Below are 18931 nucleotides of genomic sequence, written 5' to 3' on the forward strand. Positions count from 1 at the left end.
CAGTTGCTGAAAAGACTGTCATTTCCCCATTGAGTGGTCTGGGAACCCTTGTTGAAAATCCACTGACCTCATATGTTTGTTTCTGGGTGCTCTATTCCATTGGTGTGTGTCTGTCCTTATGCTAGTGTCATGCTGTACTTTTGATTACTACAGCTTTGAGGCAAGTGTTGAAGTTGAGAAGTATGTCTTTCAACTTTGTTCTTTCGTTTTGTCATCAGTGATGACCTGTGAATACAACTTTTGCTAGCCCTTAAGACCTAAACCTATCTCAAAGATTTGCTTATAGTTCTGACAAATCAGGATGAAGGACTACTGTATATCTTTGAAAAACAATAGGCTTTTTCATTATCCTGATGGTCTCTGTATTAGTGTCCTATTGCTTGTTTAACAAATTACCAGAGACATAATGGCTTTAGTACTTTGTAGTTCTAGAGGCCAGAAGTCCTCAATAAGGTGACTGCAAGCCTGGTTCCTCCTGGAAAGTGTAGGGGAGAATCTGTTCCTTACCTTTGTGGCTTGTTAGAGACCTCCTTCGTTTCTTGGCTCATGATCCCTTCCTCCATTTTCAAACCACATCACTCCAGCCTTTGTTTCTGTGGTCACATTTCCTTCTTCTGCATTTGACCCTTCTACCTTCTTCCTCCCTTGTAATTACATTGGGCCCATCTGGATAATTTAGTATTCAAGGATACTGGGATAATTGTTTCATCTCCTCATCTTCATTCTTATTTTAATCACATCTGCAAACTTCCTTTTGCTATGCACAGGGGGCATATTCTCAAGTTCTGAGAACTAGGCAGGAGACATCTTTGGGGACTATTATTTTGCCTGCCCCAATCATGATGATTGGGCAATGTTGCTGATTGAGGACGTGCAGAATCTCTCAAATAATTTTCCGTATTGGTCTCCCTTGTAAATAAAAACTAATTATCCAGTTTTAGGACCTAGAGTATATATCTATTAACTTAGCAACTTTATATTTCTGTGTTCTACCTATGGAACATTTTTTCCATTGGGGCTGTGATTTTTAGAGTCAGCAGATATTTATTAAGTTTTATTTCTGGTGCACCCATGTACGCCAAAGGAATAAGATCTGTTTCTTTACTTTGAAGATACCCTAGTCTATAAAAGGGAAGATATGACTACAGTATAACACACTTTTTGTCTGTTTTATTCCTGAACATCTTCAGAATCCTTATTATTTTTAGAATCCTTATCTTCCTCTTTCTCATTCCTCTTTTTTGTCATTTGTTGATTTCTTAAAAAGAAAAAAATTACCAATCTCCCTTGACCTCAGTTGGGATCCCACATTTTTTCCTTCAGTCTGTTACTGTACCCATACATATGTTCATGTCACCCCTTTACCTAAAATCCTTCCATTCCTGGCATCAGGATAAACTATAATCCTCAATATGTCATATTCCTTGGTGTGGTCCTATTGTGCTTATCTTTCTAGCCTCATCACCTGCCATTCTAGACATGCTGTGTTCTAGTTGCATGGAATCGGTTGTACTTCCTACATTGTTCATGCTCTCTTGGTTCTTGACTTTTGCAAAGCTCTTCTCACTCACTGGGTTCCATTTCTCCTCCTTCCCTGCCTGAGAAACTCCTGTGCATTCTCCAGCCTGGCCTCAAGTAGTGCTTTCTAGAAGGCTGACCCAGTCCTCACATCCTTCTCCAGTGTGCTCCTCTTTTTCTGGGTTTGCTGGGTTATGCAGTTTATTGCTCTATACTATATAACCATGGCCTTACTTGGCTGTTTTTCTCACCAGATTGTAAATTCAGTGAGGTAAGGGATCGTTTAATTCCATTCTCCCTCTATATGATACAGTGCCTGCCTCCTAAGGGATTTTTACTAAGTGTTGGTGAAATGAATGCTTGGATGCATGTATCTTAGAATGATTTAATGCAAAATGACCTGCAGATTTGAGTAAGATCGATGAGCAGGTATGGAATTAAGCTAAAATGATTATGAGTTAGCACTTGGTTTCTCTTTCCTATATACTATTTCTCTTGAAGAATCCGAATCTAATTTTCTGTGTGATTGAGTAAGTGGGATTCAAAAAGCCCCAGTCCTGAGAATTGATGGACTAGAGCTGTGTAGAATTGTTAGTTTAAAGCTGTTTATTTTAAAGAATAGATCTCTGGCATGGAGACAATACCTAGGAAGTAATCCTCCTCTCAGTGTATGTATAAACCAAAACGGAGGTTTTTTAAAACTTGAGCGCCCTCACCGCAGTCTTGAATAGTTGTGAGTAATCAATAAATGCATATTTCCAAATTCCTTGGAAGAAGCATTCTTTTGAAATAGGCGTATTCTAGCAGAAAAATATTACAGGATTACTATAGAAGTATATTTTTACAAGATTCATGCCACAAGTGAGTAAATAAATAAGTAGATAGCCTTTTTTTGGTTGCTGTGATTAATAAAACAAATACAAATATGAAATATGCCTTTCTTTAGGGCTTAAGTTTTTTTTTTCTCCGAACTTGGAGATTAGATTTGTTTTGCTTTGTTTTTAGTTTGGAAAAAGACAAACTGCGTTTTATAGACTTAGTAGATCTGAGGTTACTCCTAGTGGTAGAATTGGATTGTTTATTTGTGAGGAAGGTTGGGAGACTGAACGCATGGACTATAGAGAGGAGTGCTGTCCCCCATTGCATTAATGAATGATGCCAGATTGATTCCATTTTGTTTCGCTTTCCTAACTCCTTGGCGTGCTCTTGTCAGAGCAAATTTGGGGATTTAGTAAAAACCGGGACAGATATGTAAGACACATAAGATATCTATGGGACCCCACGCTCTGATTTGTAACTTCTTAACCTATTAACCAAGCTGCTGTGACAGAAAGCACTGCAGGGGATGTTGGTGGAACTCTTCTTCCCCACTCCTGATGTTTCCTTCCCTATGGCAGGAACTGTACCAATGCAGCACTCTGCTGCCTTTTCTTTGCCCACACAGGAGCTGCCTGGGAAGGAAGCTGTGAGCATACACAGCCCAGCTCCTTCTTTGGGAGCTAACCCCCTATAGGAGCCCTGTTCTTCCATCCTGTGAGTTTTACAGCAGCACCCAACATATGGGAGGCCTTAGTGCTTTTCTAAAGTGGCCTGTGGCTGGGTGGGTGAGTCTTTAATTCTGTGCTTCAGTCTTAGCAAACCCATTATCACTGCATCTCAGCCATGTCCTCTACTACCAGATTCACAGGTCATAAAAGCGGTACCTTGACTGCCTGTCCACCTTTCTCCTTGACCTCGTCACTCACTTGGTCCACAATTGGGGTGGGGATGTGTGGTGCGACTCAGTAAGCCAATGTCTGTGTTTGTATCTTTAAATTCTCACACCTGCCCTGCAGGTGAGCTGTATCACACTTCTTGTTGCCGATGAGGAAAGGGAGGCTCTAGGAAGGTAAATCACTTTGAAGTTGGCTTTGGCACCCTGATCCGTCTGACTCCAAATCCATGTCCATTAGGGCACGCCGCCAAAAATCACAGATCAAATGAAAGCTTTTAAAAGACATTGTGTAATATAAATCACTGAGTAATATAGATGAGTTTTATTATGTGTAGCTTAGCATTTTCATACTCCTACATAAAAACACTTTCACGGAGCCTGCAAGTCACTGAATACACAGGTGCTTCCTTCCCTCCCTGGTTCCACTGGCTGCCTTCATTTCATCCAAAGCTTTCAGTTCTCTCTAACTATCTCGGGCTTCCTGCCCGGTTTCCTCTGGCTAGATAGAATACTCCTTCTCTCCTACCCTCTCCCTTTGCCTGGTTAGCTTCTCGTTGGCCTTCAGATCTCAGCTCACTTCCTCAAACTGGCCTCCCACAGCCACCCTATCTGAAGATGGTGATTTCTGCCAGACATCCGATCGGTCCCTTTTCCACCCTGGCCATCACTTGTCATTCTGTATTCATTTCCAGCCTATACTTCCCACAAACTAAAGAGTCCCACTCTTCTGTCATTCCGCACTATGAGCCTAGTGTCTTAACACAGTTCATAGCACCTGGTTGGCACCCAAAATGGATTCTGAGTGAACAAGTGGACGGAAAGCTTGGCATCATGCATTAGTTCTGAGGTCTGTGCCCACTGTTTTTTATTCAGTGCTTGCAAATGACGTATTAAAGGTAGCCTCTTTCCTGGGAATTGTAATTAAGGACTGAAATCTATAGCCTTCTTATGAGACCCTAAATTATAAGAAGCATAGAATGGATTTCTAAGGCTACATAACTCAAGATGGACTTCATGTGTTGAGGATGGTGTAAGACGAAGGTACCGCAAGGAGGGAAACTGCTTTCTGTGGGATGTGGGAGAAACTTCTCTTGTAGCATTTTACCATCAGGTACTATTAAACATCTCCTTAGTTTTTGTATCCTGAAACACATCATAAAGCTTAGAATAGTCCATCAGACCTGTTCAGTTAAGGAATATGTTAATACCTACTTATGTTTTTAATGTAATTCTTAATATTTATTTTTTCATAGATTAAAAAAAAGGCCAGCAGTAGGGTAACATGTGAATTAATTTTGTTTCCTAGCCAAGCATCAAAACAGAAGGTAAAGTGGTATGAAAATACCAAATGGTAATCGTTTGGGAGTCAAATAAAGAATTTTTCCATATGCATTTTTCTACTCCTGGTGAGCTCACTTCACATAATTAATTTCTTGACGGGGCCAAGTCAGGATGATTCTGCACACTTAATTTTGCATTCCTCAATCTTGAAAGTGTTGATTGTGGCAGGATTTCACTCTCCCGACCAGCTGTTTCCCTAGAACTAGTGCCCCTGGGTAATAAACAATGGAACCCAGATCCACATGCAAAGAACACGGATACTGTGCCATCAAGCGTCTCACTGGTTCAATATGATGGCTGATATTGTCTCTTTTTGTCTCCCCTACCCCCGTTTCTGCAGGGCATTGATGGGCGCGATGCTCCCCTCAAGGAAATAAAGGTGACCAGTTCCCGGAGATTCATAGCTTCTTTTAATGTCGTGAACACAACAAAACGAGATGCTGGGAAGTACCGCTGCATGATTCGCACCGAAGGAGGGGTTGGAATATCAAACTATGCAGAATTGGTAGTTAAAGGTATTTAACTTATTTTTATACCCTTAAATAGTCCATTAAAATAGACATGTCAGATGGCCGTGAGTTCATTTTTTGTTTAAAACGCAAACTTATCCTTGTCTGTTTCCGGACAGTAGCTTGGTGACAGGCTATCTTGATGGATTGCATTTTAAGTACAAATTTTGCACGTGAGCGATATTTCTGAAAAATGTATTTTATTTATGTTGGTTTATTTGCAGGCAAAAGCCCTGAATGTGCTCTTGGCAAGTTCTGCCAACTCTGTACACAGCGATTACAACCTATAAATTCTTTTAAGGAATGAATTTTTTTTTTTTTTTTTTTTACTGATAGAAAATCACTTAAAATGCAGATATTCACCAGCCAGGGTGTTTATGATAGCAGGGTGGTTAATAAAATGAAGCAATGCCAGTATAAAAATGCTCAGTCCTATCACACAAGCCATATTGATAATACCGAGTTAACATTCATAATGTCGCAGTTAGGTTCCATTACTATATTTTGCATGACTGAAAAATTGAGTCATTATATTCAGGGAGGTGGTGTGTGAGGGAAAAAAATAAAAAGAGGATAAATAAGTTTCCATTGCTGGTCTAATGCCTTTTGTGTGTGTGTGTGTGTTGGGGGGGGTTGCTAAGGAGTTTATGGTATTAAACTGCTAGAGCAATTCTCAGTCCCAGACAGAATGATTTGAACTTCTGGATGCACTGTGAGGCATTTTTAGATAATTTGTGGTAGACCATTGCTGTTTTGTCCTAGGAGAACAGAATGATGCCCATTTTTGAAATTTTTTCCCCATTGCATTTGTTAAATATGAAACATAAAGCTGATCTCTTTTGGATCAGTTCTTCCTTGTACAGCAAATTTCTCTGTGTAAGCTGTTTTAACAACTGCAGGGTTCAAACCCCAGAACTAGCTATGTGAGCATGGGCCAGGGGCTTGCCTCCTCTGTGCTTTCCTCAAGTATACAATAAACATTAATAATGTCACCTTCCCTGTGGGGTGATCAAGAAGGTCAAGTGCAAAAAGTAGATGAATGGCACTTAGGACAGTATGCATAGTAAGCCGCCGGCCCATGTCAGGGCTATGATGGTGGTGGGCGAGGTGAGCCTTACCCCCTGCTTCTGGGCATCAGTGAACTTCATTTAGGAATGCTTGTCACTGCCCTCTTTCTGAATTTTAAAACCTAAATGCCCGCCCAGCTTTTCTTCCCTCCCTGTACCACACCCATATTAAATGAAAGTCTCTGGGGACACAGCCTCTCTTATAAAATCTATAGGTGACTTTGGCATATGCTTCTGTTGTGAAATCCCTTCTGCCAATATCGGTCACTCCTGGCTTAGGGGAGAAATGTTTATTAGTGAGCCTTCCCCCAAGCAGGAAGGACTGACATTGTGCACATTGAAATATCTACCCCGCTAATATATTTTGTCACAGCAGATTCTTAGGAATTTTAGTTTGTGGTGACACTTTAGCTGGTCTGGCTAAGACTTGAGTTTACGTTTAATAGCCATAAGAGAACTAATTCTTCACAGTAACACCTATCCTAGTCTGCAGAAGGCTCTCTGAGAGGCGAGGAGTCACTGTGTAGAATACAGACACCAGGGACGCCTGGGTGGCTCAGTCGGTTAAGCGTCTGCCTTGGGATCAAGTCATGATCCCAGCGTGCTGGGATTGAGTCCCGCATCAGGCCCCCTGCTTTAGCGGGGAGCCTATTTCTCCCTTTTCCGGACACTTCCTCTGCTTATGCTCTCTCTCTCTATCTCTCTGACAAATAAATAAATAAATCTTTTTAAAAAAAGAAAGAAAGAAAGAAAGAAAGAAAGAAAGAAAGAAAGAAAGAAAGAAAGAAAGGAAGAAAGAAAGAAAGAAAACAGACAGCATTTACCAAGAAATCCAGTAGAGCAGCAGCCTCAGTGTTCCATGGCTGAGTTCTTTATTATCATTATTAGTACTTAATGTTCGTCCCGGCTCAGTTCTCTGTGAGTGTGTTCCATTTTCTGACTGATAGTTGCTCCAGCGTTTCACTGTGACCAGCCCTGTTCTTGAGGCTTCATGCTTCATTATCAGTATAATGTAAATCTCGTAACCTTGCTCAGAATGGCCTCTGTGCAAAAGTTCATTTGTTGGATGGCGTAAGTCAATCATAAATTGCTAGTCTCCCAGAACAAACTTGAGCACAAAGAATGAATGGGTTGTTATTCACATTATACAGCCCATTTTCCTGTCTTAGGATGGCATAGTGGTAGCTTGGCTCCTTGTGATAAAAATAAAAATGTCCAAGCACCTCTTTTCATTGCTGCACACAACCAAAGCCAGGGACAGCTGGCTTGCAGTTGAGGCTCAAATCTGAAATTTGACTTTTCCTCCACTTATAATTTTATGGCCATATTTTTCATATGTTTTATATTTTAAAGAGAGATAACATGCTGAATTGTTCTAGCATGTTATGCTTCATAAAGTATTACCTTGACATAAAGATACATAATTACCTTATACGTAAGGTAGACATTACCTTACACATAAAGATAATTACTTTAAAATATGCGGTGACACTTTTGAGGCCACTTGTATAGAATTTAACTCTTTTTTGTATGCATGTAATATGTGGAGTGTTGATCTTCTAAAAAATGGGAAAACCAGAGTCTAGAGAGCTTGTAATTTTCTTAAGGTCACATCCTGATTTGGTACCAGCACCCCCAAAGTAAACCCACATCATTTAGTAACTGTCACTACTATCTTATTTATGTCTACCACGCTTTTGCTAATAGGGGACATAAAATATATTTCATATAATCTCCACAATTTGTGTCTATAAGCATGTGTATCAGTATCATTTAATTATGTGAGGTATGTATTAGGCATTTGCATATGTTTATCATTAGATACATGCTTATGTATCTGTATGTGTATAAATTCTTTCAATGCTGGCTTGGTTTAAAATTACAGTTGAAGGGTGCCTGGGTGGCTCAGTGGGTTAAAGCCTCTGCCTTCAGCTCAGGTCATGATCCCAGCGTCCTGGGATCGAGCCCTGCATTGGGCTCTCTGCTCAGCAGGGAGCCTGCTTCCCCTCTTCTCTCTCTGCCTGCCTCTCTGCCTACTTGTGATCTGTCAAATAAATAAATAAAATTAATTAAAAAATAAAAATAAAATAAAATTACAGTTGAGCCTTGAATAGCATAACAGCTGGAGGCACCAACCCCTGCGTAACTGAAAATCCACACATAGCTTTTGGCTCCCCAGAAACTTAACTAATAACCTGTTGCTGTCCAGGACGCTTACCGATAACACAAGCAGTCTATTAACACGAATTTTGTATATGTATCATATACTTTATTCTTACAGTGACCTAGAGAAAAGAAAATGTTATTAATAAAATCACAAAGGAGAGAAAATATGTTTACAACACTGCAAAAAATCCATGTATAAGTGGGCTCATGCAGTTCAAACCGTGTTGTTTAAGGGTCAACTGTACTTTAATTGTGAACTTGCGCTTTCATTAGAATCAAATATTTTAAATTGCTTTCTGTCATTTAGGATAGGTGGACTTCCTTCCTTCTCCTCTTCCTTCCTTCACTTCGGGAATTATTCAAAATTTAAATATTGACTTATTCTCATTTGCACTCTTCCAGCAACCTAAAAGTCCCTTGGAAAGTCTAGTGCAATTATTCCAGCTTCCAGTGGAACCTTTCATTTGATTTCACATATTTGATACTTTTCTTCATGGGGAATTAATAGAGAAAATATACTCAGGTCAAGCAAGCATTAAAATCATGTCTATGTTAGGATACTAGCAACAGTATCCTAAATGAATTGGTGTGCTCACTAACCTTTGTGGCCTTGCCCCTGAGTTGTATTTTGAATGGCAGTTCAGCAACCCTTGCTAGCATTTGCAACTTCAAAGTAATTAACTGCTCCTTCAGCCTGGCTCCATAACTGCCTTAGGATATACTATAAAAGGCCCATTTCATGTTTCGGTTCAAGGAATCGCCTAATGATATAAATTGATGTTAAATCATGATGAGTTGAGTAAGAACTGTTTAAAGAAATGAAGAGCCAGCACAAAGTTGTGGTTTATGAACAATAGGAGCAATATTTTAGTAAGTCTCTGTGAATTCTGTAGTCTTGCGACTACAGTTCGGCCTTCAGTGTCTATGTTGACGCAGTCTGATGAGGTTTCCCAGCTATTTTTGAAAGTCAGTAAGATTCATCGCACCTCGATTACAGAAAAAGAACAAAGACACCTCCACCCAACAAAGACAACTGTTGTTACTGGCATCTTAGTCTAGGGATCCACCGGGTAGCATCCCAAGGGCCAAGGTCAGTTGGTCCCAGCTGCGATGAGATCCCTATCAGCAGGAAGCAGGACCTGAGCAGTTGGCTGTGTCCACTGTGGGGCTGACAGAATTTACAATATGCAAGCCAGCCTATGCCCACAATGGAACATAGCAGGCTTTATTTTTTGTGCATTCAGATGTGATAACCAAGGAGTTGAAACACACACACACACACACACTCACCCCAAAAGACACAAACCACCTGTGGAAACATGCTTGAAAAAATCAGAGAGGGAGGCAAACCATAAGAGATCCTGAGCTCTAGGAAACAACCTGAGTGTTGCTGGAGGGGAAGGGGGGGGAATGGGCTAACTGGGTGATGGGCATTAAGGAAGACGCTTGATGGGATGAATAGCTGATGAATCACTAAACTGTACCTCTGAAACTAAAAAAAATAAAAAATAAAAATCACCAGATCTTACTTACATTTTTTTTTTCTCAGATGGAGATTCATGAAGGTAGAAATACACTATTTTATACAGTTTTCTCCCTTCCCGGTATCATGTACCATGACACTGGGCATATAAGATGCCTTCACTTGGTGCCTGGCAAAGCCATTCAACCAACACCTCACTGATAGATTGGGAATACTATTTAAAACATGATTGTCTATTTCTCCCTCCTCAGACAATGATGCAGAAAAAGAGTCCATCTCATGTTTTAAACAATAAAAGAGACTTTGTTGGGTTTAAAGAGTATTTGCTATTGATTGCTTGGAATTTTACCAAGCTGGGCCTGGCTTGCACTTTCCTTTAGAGCTTTTCTTCCTACTCTCTGCTTTCCTAAGACTCATTACTGAAGGCTCCTTGAACAGAAGCAGTGGTAGGCTTTCTTATCCAAACGTCTTATTTCTGCAGCTGAATGAGTCCACTGTGGTGGGGGGTTTTGGGGGGCAAGAAGTCATCCTGGAAATGCATTTAGGATGAGAGAAACTTTAAACTCAGCCATGTTTTAAAATTGATGAAATCTGTGGAATAATAAATATAAGGAAACTGAATTTAATGAGATTGGTAACTTGCACCTTTGACGATTTCAAAGACCTTCTCAATAAGGAACTTGGCAATAGAGTGCCTCATGGAGCTTAAGTACTACCACTGAGAAAGCTTTAGCGAGTTACTTATAGTGGGAGGGAAGATCCTTTGAGCCTGAGCAAAATGAGTTGTGTCTTAAAACAAACTGGAGGTATTCCTACTTGAGCAAGCTTAGGTTTTAAAGATGGTTTTTTTCACAAATCTGAACACAGGGGAAGACTACACCAGTATGCTTTTTCTTAATAACCTAAACAAAACCATCCTCACCACTTCATTCCTGACATATTCACGGCTTCTTTATTTTGATAATTGATGTACATTCAGCTGGTTTAAAACTGAAGGGCAGCGTGTCTGAAAGACGGCTCTCTGATTTGCCTTCCAGAGCCCCCCGTTCCCATCGCTCCACCTCAGCTTGCCTCCGTGGGGGCAACCTACCTTTGGATTCAACTCAACGCCAACTCCATCAATGGGGACGGGCCCATTGTCGCCCGAGAGGTGGAGTACTGCACAGCGAGTGGGAGCTGGAACGACCGGCAGCCGGTGGATTCCACGAGTTACAAAATCGGGCACCTGGACCCGGATACAGAGTACGAGATCAGTGTGTTGCTCACCAGGCCAGGGGAGGGCGGCACTGGGTCTCCTGGGCCAGCTCTCAGAACCAGGACAAAGTGTGCCGGTGAGTAAGGGACACCTGGGACCAGTTGCTACTGTCTTTCTGGGTGTTGACTTACAGCATTGTGTTTCTCAGGTGGTTCATATGCTTCCCCAGCTCCGTCAGCATCCTCTGTGGGAACGAATAATTCCCTTCACCTCTGAGCGGTAGCCTGATAGCCTGTGGACTTGGGGACCTCAAAGCTTGGTATCTACGGGCAACCTCCACTTCTTTTTACCCTATTTTTTATTTATACTTTCCTGTGAGTGTCATCTAGTTTGTGTAGGAATTCTCCCTACATTTGACAGAAACTCTCCTTCAGTGATGTCTGTGCATAGGTCAGATCCTCTCACCCTGGTCCCCTTGTTTTATGTTCACCGTTAATGTGCTTTTAGCTTGGAGGGGCATTGGAATAACAGAGTCTAACTCGGAGATAGCTTTAAAGCTGTGCTTTCATTGATGGATATTTAATGGAGGGGCTGCTTGCCAATGACACGGGGCCCATTTGTAAACTAAGCCAGGATGATTTGTGGGCTGTATGCAGTCTTCAAGTTGAGATTATAAAGTTCTAATTGACTATGCTGAACCCGGTCCACAGCTTAAATAAAGTAGGGTTGATGTAGCACCTTACAAAAATCAAAACCTGAAGAAAGCTCCCATGAGAGGTGTTAGTGCTGTTTCTGTGTGGCTACTTTCTGCTAGGGAAGTAGAGAGAAATGATATATTGGACACTCCAATGTTCTTTCCTCGATTGAATGGTGGGCTGAGGTGAGGCGATTCAGTAAATTTTTATGGAATTAACTGATTCTTCAGATAGCGTTATGTAAGTAGACCCAACCGTATGTGTCATTTATTTTTTTTAAGTTTTGAAAGTTCTCAGAAGACAGTCTGCTCCTCACCAGGAGTAGAAATGATGATAATAGGTTGTATACTGCTTCTGCAAGTTCAACACTCGTGGGCAAATTCTGTGTTTGTGTTGTTGTTGTTGTTGAATTTCATTAGAAAAGGGAGCAGCTCCCTTCTGGGGGTTCATGATGGGCTGGTCCTAGCCAACCCTGTGTCTTTTTCCCAGATCCACCACCAGGTGTGGGATTTCTGGAATAAACTGCAGCTCTGGACGTGGGCTCTTCACAAAGCCTGCGCTGGCAGGCCCAAGGAGAAAGGAGTTTGAAAGTGCTTTCTCTTCCTCAGGTTTCCAAATGATGTCATCTCCCCTGTCTCTTTAGTTGAATAAAACTGCCCTTCTTTTTTTGTGAAATAATTTCTTATATGATCCTATCATCTGTTACAGGGCAAGCAGTAGCAATGTATAACACCAGATATATCATTTTGCAGTAGAGGCCTCGCTTTTGAACCTGTTATTGATTTGGTAACTGCCTTGTGAAGGCTCCCAGGCAGTTGCTGACACCCCCTTATTATGAGTAGGGACATGGGAGCCCGCGGGACCTTCTGTCCTCCAAGCATTCTCCATGAGCAGTACATTTAGTGCTATTTCACTTCAGTGTGATTTTAAGGAATCCTATTTTGGGCACAGCAATATATAGTCTCCCTTGCTGTCCAAAAAAGGGTTAGAATTCCATTGTCTAGACTGGAGAGAGGATGCCATCTGTTTCATTCTCATCACTAACAACCCCGCCTACTTAATGTTTCCAGTCCTGTTCTCCCTTACAGATTTTGTCTTGTCTCGTGGTTTTCTGCCTGTATATTTCAGCTACTGACACAACTGTTACATGCATCTCCCCTGAATAGAAAGCTTGAATTTTTCTATTGCTGGTTGATGTGTACGTACATATACAACTTTCAAAGAGACAACATACCTTTTATCCTAGACTGTCAGTACTTTTAAAGAAATTAAAACCCATTCTGAATTGACATTTGCATACCAACACTATGCCTTCAAAAGTGTTCAGCCTCATGTAAGTGAGGGAGCCTAATGACAAAGCGTGCTTTTTTCAGTGTTTGCAACCCGAAGTTGATACGACTCCTGGAGTGTCACGTGCTGACCTTGAACATTGTTGAAACAGCTATAGCTGGGCAAGTCAGTCTTAGAAAGTAGGAGTGTGTTAGGTCGGAGAGTCAGAGCTAAAAATAAAGGGGGGGAGACATCAGAGGTGGGTGAGGAAAGTGAAGTAATTTCTCTTTACTGTATGAAAAAAAAAATAGTTTCACCCTTCCTTGACCTGAGGCTCTTTGGAAAATGTGAAGATAAAACTGATGAGCACAGCCAGTGAGCAGTAGAACATGGTGGAAGGCAGGACTGAGGTACAAAGAAGGACACCGGTGCTGCAGACTGGAGACTAAAAAATGCAGGATGGTCCCCACTGTAACTTGGATGGTTTGTGAGCATTTGGGGCTCACAGAGAGCAGCAAGTCATGGAAGTTATAAGCTGGGAGGGCCTCTAAGCATTCTTCAGAGTAGCTGGAAATTGCCCTTGGCCAAGCTTGATCTGTGAATGAGTCTAATAGGGCAATAGGTAGTAAGAATAATTGCACATTCATCCGTATGGTTTAAAACCCAACAGTACTACTATGGAACTAGAGTAATAAAATTTAGCAGCAATATATATTTAAAAAGATGGAGAATTTGGCTTAAATTCATATGAATCTACCGTATGATCCATATCACTCTGTACTGTTATTTTCTTACCATTATCCCACCCCACTCCCCCACACAAAGCCTACTGTAATCTTAGGTTGCATTAAGAAAGCCAAACACCCATGATGGAGAAGGTGATAGTCTTATTGTACCAGGGCTAATCAGTCTCCCTACAATTACCACACTGATTTCTGCTCCCTGTATTTTATTAAGAGAGCACAAAATGGCCTATGCTGTAGGGATAGCCTCTAGGTTAGGAAAGGTTCTGGAACCTTGCTCCACCAATGAGGAATGATGGAAAGAATTTAGAAAGGTGATGGGGAAGAACAGAGGGTCTGTACAAATTTGACAAGAGCTGAATCATGAGTAGTGAGTTTCCAGTGGTTGACCCATTCAAGGAGAACCTGACATTGTAAAAGGTGATTTCTATATTCAGAAGAGGATTGAACTGGGTGACCTTGCAGATGTTTTCAACATGAAGATTCTCTGATTCATGCATTGTTCTCTTTCTAAAGAGATGATCCGTTGTATGTTATTACCCTGAAAGTCTCTGACTTTCACTTTTATTTTATCCTGGTCTGGAAACCCCATTTCCATGCTTCTCCAGCTCAGCTGGGCAGACCAGTGGAGGGAGGTCTATGATGACATTTACAAAAGTTTGAGCAAAAAGGGGGGAGCTAGTGAATTTTTAATACTGCTAACTAGATTAAATTTGAAGAAATGACTCTTATTTTGAGATACTGTGCCTGGTTTTTGTGTTAAACTATCCCTTTTATGAAATGATGATGCTAGAGGGTATTAGAGCCAATAATGTGGGCTCTGGGACCTTGCTGCCAGAGACTGAGTTCTGGCTCTGCCCGGAGCTATATGTGGGACCATGGGAACACTGATGACATTCCCTTGACTTCCACTGCCTTATCTATAGAACAGGGCTGATCATCAAAATATAGATCTCCTATTGTGGCCATGAAACTTTAAGGAGCCTGTGTGTGTACAGCACCTAGAACAGAACCTGACATAGAGCAAATGGTCAATAAAAGTTAACCACCATTTAAAAAAAAATCTTTTAACATTTTCAGTCAAAATAATTGGATGTTAGCAACCTGATTTCATTGCTCTAGATGTGTTACAAATATTACCTATCTGTTAAATTGAAAATCCAAGGACCAGTTTTATAGCACGGACTCACAGAATTCTGTGCAGTGGAACACTGCATTCATGACACACGCCATTCTCTCATTTCTTCTATTAAATCTGTTTCTTTTGGACGAGCTCTCTGTTTCCATTTCTGTGCTGTACCAGTGAGACCTGTCCTATTGTGTTTCGGTGACACCCATGAAAATGTATTTTGCCTCTTCCATTAAAATGGCAAGATCAGTATTTATTGTCCTTCTCTGAGCAACAGAATTGATTTTCGTGTGTGGCTAGTAGACGCAATCTCATTACCTGGTCAGGTTTCTTTCAAGAATTGTATGGTAGTCCACTTCCAGAGCTCTTGCTTCTTGTGTTTCTGAAAATTATTTTCAAATATATGCACAGGCGCTCCTCACGTAGCCTTGATCAAATCACTTAGCTTCTCTGGTTCCTTCTCCTTCTCCTTAAATAAGGGCAGTGACGCTGGCCCTGACTGTCAGAGGTGTTTGTGAAGATGAGGTTAGATCTTATCTGTAAAGGGATTTTACAAGTGATAAAATGTTCTTCCTATATGGGGTAATTTTTAAAAAATGATTATAGTAAGGAGCTAGTTTCAAGATTGATACATACCCAGGTATTTTTCCAATTTTGCAGTTTAGCTATAGTCGGGTAACCTCAGAGAGTTGAAATTACTTCAGTATCCACTTCAGCAAAATATAATTTAGTTTGTATTTTCTATTATATCTTACATTCCTATAATTATGCGCAGTTCTGTATCACAAGCCAGTAAGTGGTAGCTACTTAAAAAAGAGAAAGGGGAGATGCTGTTAGATTAATTTTCACAGTAGACTTTTTATGTGTTTTATTTTAGGATATTGCTTTTTATGTATCCTAGTTATTGTTTAACTGTGTCTAAGTGACTTGCTAACAACCGGCCCCAGGAGTTAAAAGGATGGTGATAAATGAATGACCTAACAATTAAGATTGGCAAGAATGAAAAGAAAATAAAGCTGAACTGAAATGTGTTCTTTAGGATTAATATAACTAAAAATCTGGAAAAGAAAAAAAAAAGCTTGTACCTTTAAAAAAATTTACTTGTGAGGGGCACCTGGGTGGCTCAGTGGGCTGGGCCTCTGCCTTCAGCTCGGGTCATGATCTCAGGGTCCTGGGATCGAGCCCCGCATGGGGGGCTCTCTGCTCGGTGGGGAGCCTGCTTCCCCCATCTCTCTGCCTGCCTCTCTGCCTACTTGTGATCTCTCTCTCTCTCTCTGTCAAATAAATAAATAAAATATTTTTTTTAAAAAATTGTGAGATATTTATCAAACACGCATATTTCCAAGGCACTGCTCCTGCCTCTGAGGGGAGAGCAACAGGGTAAGATCTGCCATTAGAGTTGATCTATTGAGGGATGAAGTGTGCAGTCAAAAAGAAAAAGTATATATATATATATATATATACACACACATTATATACATATACATACATGCATGAGGTATGTTAAATGCTATATAGAAAGAGAGAGAATGGAGAGAAGCAGGAGATTTTTTATTAGGTTATCTGTTATTTTTAATTGTGGCAAAATCATATAATGTAAAATTTACCGTCTTAATCATTTCTAGGTATATAGTTCAATAATGTTGAGTACATTCAATCTCTAGAACTAATTTATTTAGCAAAACTGAAGCTCCTAGCCATACAAATCCCCCAACTCCCCTTTCACAGGCCCTACCAGTTACCATTCTGCTTTCTGACTCTATGAATTTAACTACTCAAGGTTGCCTCTTACAAATGGCACCATGTAAAATCTGTCCTTTCGTTACTGGCTCATTCCATGAGCATTATGTCCTTAAGGTTCATTCATATTATAGTATGTGTGGTTGTACCTTTTTAATTACTCTGATAATTGTACTGTGTATACTTTGTTTATGTGATTCTTTGTAAACGATTTTGAAACTTTAAGCACCAACTTGGGCTTTCAATGAAATTAATACTGCTCAGTGTATTTAAAAAATGCTTCATCTTTATGACTCACGGAAGTCTTGCCGACTAAAGCAGGTAGTACTGCTGTGCTTTCGGAGAGTCAAGTACAAATAAGTACCTGGAAGTATTGTGTCAGAATGGTACAGCCGTCCCACCAACCACTGAATAGAAAGTGATACAAGAAATTACAGTTCTCTTTATAATGTCCCCTTCTCTTCATAAAGTGGGTTCATTTTTATACTCATTTGCATAGAGATGTATATTTGTTCTATAGGAACATCATTAGAACTTTTTACATAATTGTGATAGAATCTTTGAATATATGTTACATTAAACTTTATTTTTGTTCTACCCTGTTGCTTTGATCACATGCAGTTACAGCTGTCTTATCTGTAGTGCCTTCAGTGACATGAGACGTGAGACATACTTCTCATCTGCTTTGAGTCCCTATACCTTCTAATGCTCTGTGGTCTGGGAAGGATTGAGTTTGTGTCTAATCCAGTATGGTGTGTTTTCATGTGTCTCCTCTCCTTTGTAATGGCAGTCGAACTGTTGAATGAGAACAAATATATTTGCATCTCTTTGCTCTCTTGTGTCCTGGCCATGGGCGTGGATGAAACACCTGCATACTTGAGCAGAGCATCAGCAGCCCTCACCATAGGAATGTTCTGTTCACTTCAGGGCTAGAGTATCAGGTTGTCTTTCATCACACCCTGAGGATGTCTTTAGCGTGCTTTCTATAGTAGCTTCCTCTGTCCTACCTGCTCTGGTCTAAGTCTCAAGAGATTCAGGTTAACATTGCTTTGAAAATGTTAATTCTCCTGTTTGCTAAACGTGACACTAGAGAAACTCGTTTTACATACATGTGGATGAGGTTCATGCATGGGCAAAGAGGCACCATAGCATCTCAGCGAGGGGGCCCCCCGTGAAGCCCACCTTGTCTGATCCTCGCATTCCGTGGCAGGCCAGTCTCACTGTCTGTCTATTAGTCTTGGTTCTTCCTGTGGGAGAAGAAGAATCATTTTGGTTGGAAGGGGGCTGATCTGAAATTAAACCCTGCCAAAACCTGATTTGTTTTCTTCCCAAATCAAGGATAGCCCAATTTGTCTTTTCCATACAAAACTGCCACTGGTGTTACAATATATATCTGGACTTGCACGGCTGACCCGGGGGACTCAGGGGCAGATGGGAGCCTCTCTCAGAGCTAACCATGGCATGTTATTCACAGGGAGTACAGGCCAGAGATCTCACTGAATAGAACATAATTTATTTTTAATTTAAGTTTATTTACCAGGAAAAAATTAAAGTGTTTTAATTCTACTTCTAAAACAGCTCTGCCAAAGGGCATTGTGTTTTTAATGCATTTCCATCACATTAAACCATTAAGAACCTTTTTAATTATAAACATTAAAAGGACATAAAAAGTGTCTTCCCTATTAGATGCTAGATATAAGTACATTACACTGAGTAGCATCCTTGCATTTGGGTAGAGGACAGGAATATTGTAGCAATGCAGCACCTTTTTTTTTTTTTTTTTTTTTGGTTACAATGCATTCAGCACCTTCCTTGCCCGACTTTATGCTGCAGAGCCTTTGTGATACCCATTCCTCCAGTCCAGCTGCCTTTAAACACTGAGTTGGCTCTCTCTCTCTCTCTGTAAACTCCAGGACATGGCATATGAGGGGGCAGTGTAGGATAGAACTACTCAAGCCGTTGTGTAGGAGAGGTTCGGAAGGGCCGCCAAAGAAACCAGATGGAGGTTTTTGCTTTTAGAGTTCTCCAGTGACACTTGAAGTCTTCTCATGGTTCTCTGAAAGGTATCAGGCAGGCCTCTGCACTGTGAAGAATGAGCCCACTAACAGTACATGTAGGCGTGATTTGGAAAACTTTGTAGGCAGCTTCCTGTGTAGCTTTCAATAAACTGAGGAGATGGAGAAATGAAGAGAAGGCTCTGGGGATTATCAGTCAGCGGCCTTTGGCCTCTCCCAGCTGTGTCTAATGGGCCATTTAACACTGAAAAAGAAAATCACAAAACCATTACAGGTACATTTTGTACATCTGTCAGTTAGGGGCTTGCCACATTCCTTGTTGTAGTGCTCTGATCTGTCAGCCTCTG

At 40.8% G+C, this 18931-nt stretch overlaps 1 protein-coding gene across 11 annotated transcripts in view; it reads left to right on the forward strand.

Annotated features, from left to right (window-relative positions):
* Window positions 1–18931, forward strand: part of PTPRM (protein tyrosine phosphatase receptor type M) — an 801682-nt gene that overhangs the window by 369492 nt on the left and 413259 nt on the right. For all 11 annotated transcript variants that reach the window (XM_047696721.1, XM_047696710.1, XM_047696714.1 and 8 more), the window contains 2 exons: window positions 4914–5088; window positions 10836–11129. In XM_047696721.1, the coding sequence (XP_047552677.1) occupies window positions 4914–5088; window positions 10836–11129 (469 nt within the window). The remainder of the gene's footprint in view (window positions 1–4913; window positions 5089–10835; window positions 11130–18931) is intronic.

Source organism: Lutra lutra, chromosome 12, assembly GCF_902655055.1.
Source record: "Lutra lutra chromosome 12, mLutLut1.2, whole genome shotgun sequence".
NCBI classification, from domain to species: Eukaryota; Metazoa; Chordata; class Mammalia; order Carnivora; family Mustelidae; genus Lutra; species Lutra lutra.